The 2,283-nt window shown below is 41.5% G+C and overlaps 1 protein-coding gene across 1 annotated transcript in view; it reads left to right on the top strand.

Annotated features, from left to right (window-relative positions):
• Positions 1 to 2,283, top strand: part of cd276 (CD276 molecule) — a 92,260-nt gene that overhangs the window by 11,801 nt on the left and 78,176 nt on the right. The window contains exon 2 of the mRNA XM_016491598.1: positions 1,234 to 1,581. Coding sequence (XP_016347084.1) covers positions 1,234 to 1,581 — 348 coding nt within the window. The remainder of the gene's footprint in view (positions 1 to 1,233; positions 1,582 to 2,283) is intronic.

Consider the following 2,283-nt stretch of genomic DNA (forward strand, 5'->3'; position numbering starts at 1 on the left):
CGCACTCACACACACACACACACTCACTCACTCACTCACTCACACACACGCACAGCGCTGTCCCCTGTGTGGCAGCAGATTGAGGTTGATTTGAGCATCATTAATGATGGTGTGAGCAGCTCGCTGAGGACAGACGCGTTCCTTAAGTTTCCGTGACGTCAAGCGCTCCTGTCGCTAGCTCCTCCTGCTGGGACGGTGAGATGCTGTAAATGTGCTATTACCAAAATAAAGCATGAGAACGTCACGTACAGAGCGTCATTCTAGGCTGCTGAGTCCCGTATTGCTTGAACAGCAGGATTTGTTCATAGTTCCTGCCAATGTAGATTCGTTTGACTCGCTGATGTTCTTATGTAAGCAGTGTTTGCCAGTCTGCTTCGCCACTCAGAGCCTGTTATTATCCAGGACTTTGGTTTTCCGATGGCAGAAAGGCCAGTGTGAGTAATTAAAGAAGGCCATTTTTTATGACTTTTCTTTCTTGCGCTCAGATGCATGAGTTATCAAACACACTTAAAAAATTAAAGAATCAATCATAGTTCACATGCATAAATTAAAGCATTTATTCCTGAATCCATCAAACATTCAGAAGGCTTTAATATCTTTTCTCTCTCGTCTCTTGTGTTTGGATGGGATGCTCTACTGTTAGTTTAGATGAACAGCTGACAGAATAATTAGGAAACTCAAATCCTCATCTCATATGGAAATGCTGATGTGTATTTATCACAGTGAGGGCCTCAGTCTCTCCATCATGGCGACACAAACACTGTGTGTCAATATTAGTTTGTGTGTGCCGTTAAAGTCTTGAAGTGCTTGTCAGTCTTAAAAGGGATACTGTTTATTTATTCATATATATATATATAAAATGTAAATTTTTTTTTTTTATAACATATACTGTATTTTATATATTTACACACACACACACACACACACACACGTATATATATATATTGATATATATATTGTTAGCAAGAACAAATGTCAGAAAACTTTTTGATTTGTTTTGAATGGTTGTGATTGCAGAAATATGGTTTTTGCTTGACCACACTAACCAGACAAACTTTGATGTTTTGTTTTTTTGCAGCTCAGTTTCTATTAAAGCTCTTCTTTTTACTCTGAGGAGGAAGTGTTAAGTTCTGAACTGTACAATATGTTTTCATTATTCATCAAGCTCTTTTATCTGACGAGATCAATGAAGGTATGCTTCCTAATGCCTGCGCTCTCTCTGTGTCTCTGCAGCTCTTGACGTCCGTGTCCCAGAATCCCCTGCGGTGGCTCTGTTCGGGTCGGACGCCGTCCTCAACTGCTCTTTCTCGGGCGTCTCAGAGTTTAATCTGTCTGATCTGAGCGTGTTCTGGCAGCTCTCGGACACCAAGCGTGCCGTTCACAGCTTCTGGCAGAGCCGCGATCAGCTGAGCGATCAGGAGGAGCGCTTCTCCAACCGCACCAGCCTGTTCCAGGATCAGCTTGTGTCCGGAAACGCCTCGCTGCTGCTGAGGAGAGTGCGTGTGGCGGACGAGGGAAGCTACTCGTGTTTCGTCAGGGTTCAGACGTACGGCAGCGCAGCCATGCTGATGCAAGTCGCAGGTAACCAATCACAAATCACACAGGACATTCAACTTTTCAATTCAAGTTTATTTGTATATCGCTTTCCACGATGCAAATCGTTGCAAAGCAGCTTTACAGAAAATGTTAAGTTTCTACATTATATTTAGGAGTCGGTTATTAGTGGTGACTATGGCAGAAATGTACAGTAAGAATCATGCAGTTAGTTACAAATTACATGCAATCAAACAGACGGTGAACACTATTAGCAGCAATGATCATATGTTGTGATTAAACTTTGCGATTAAGCAAAATGTGGTAGTTTAAGTTGTTTCAGGGTTGGCATCATCTGAGGTCCTCTGAGGGGTTGGCATCATCAGAGTGTGTCTGAATCCCGAACGTTATCAGGAAGGCTATTCCAGAGTTTGGGAGCTAAATGTGAAAAAGCTCTACCTCCTTTAGTGGACTTTGCTATCCTAGGTACTACCAAAAGTCCAGAGTTTTGCGACCTTAGGGAGCGTGATGGATTGTAGCTCAGGGAAAATTATGAGATGATTGGCAAAAGTGTGGAATAATTAAGATTTTAAATGTTTTTGAAAAACTCTTCTGCTCACCAAGGCTGCATTTATTTGACCAAAAATAGTAAAAAAATGTGATATATTATTACCGTTTAAAACAGCTGTTTTCTCTGTGAATATCTGTTAAACTGTAATGTATTTCTGTGATGCGCAGCTGTATTTTCAG

Source organism: Sinocyclocheilus anshuiensis, unplaced genomic scaffold, assembly GCF_001515605.1.
Source record: "Sinocyclocheilus anshuiensis isolate Anshui unplaced genomic scaffold, SAMN03320099.WGS_v1.1 scaffold1082, whole genome shotgun sequence".
Taxonomy (NCBI): Eukaryota; Metazoa; Chordata; class Actinopteri; order Cypriniformes; family Cyprinidae; genus Sinocyclocheilus; species Sinocyclocheilus anshuiensis.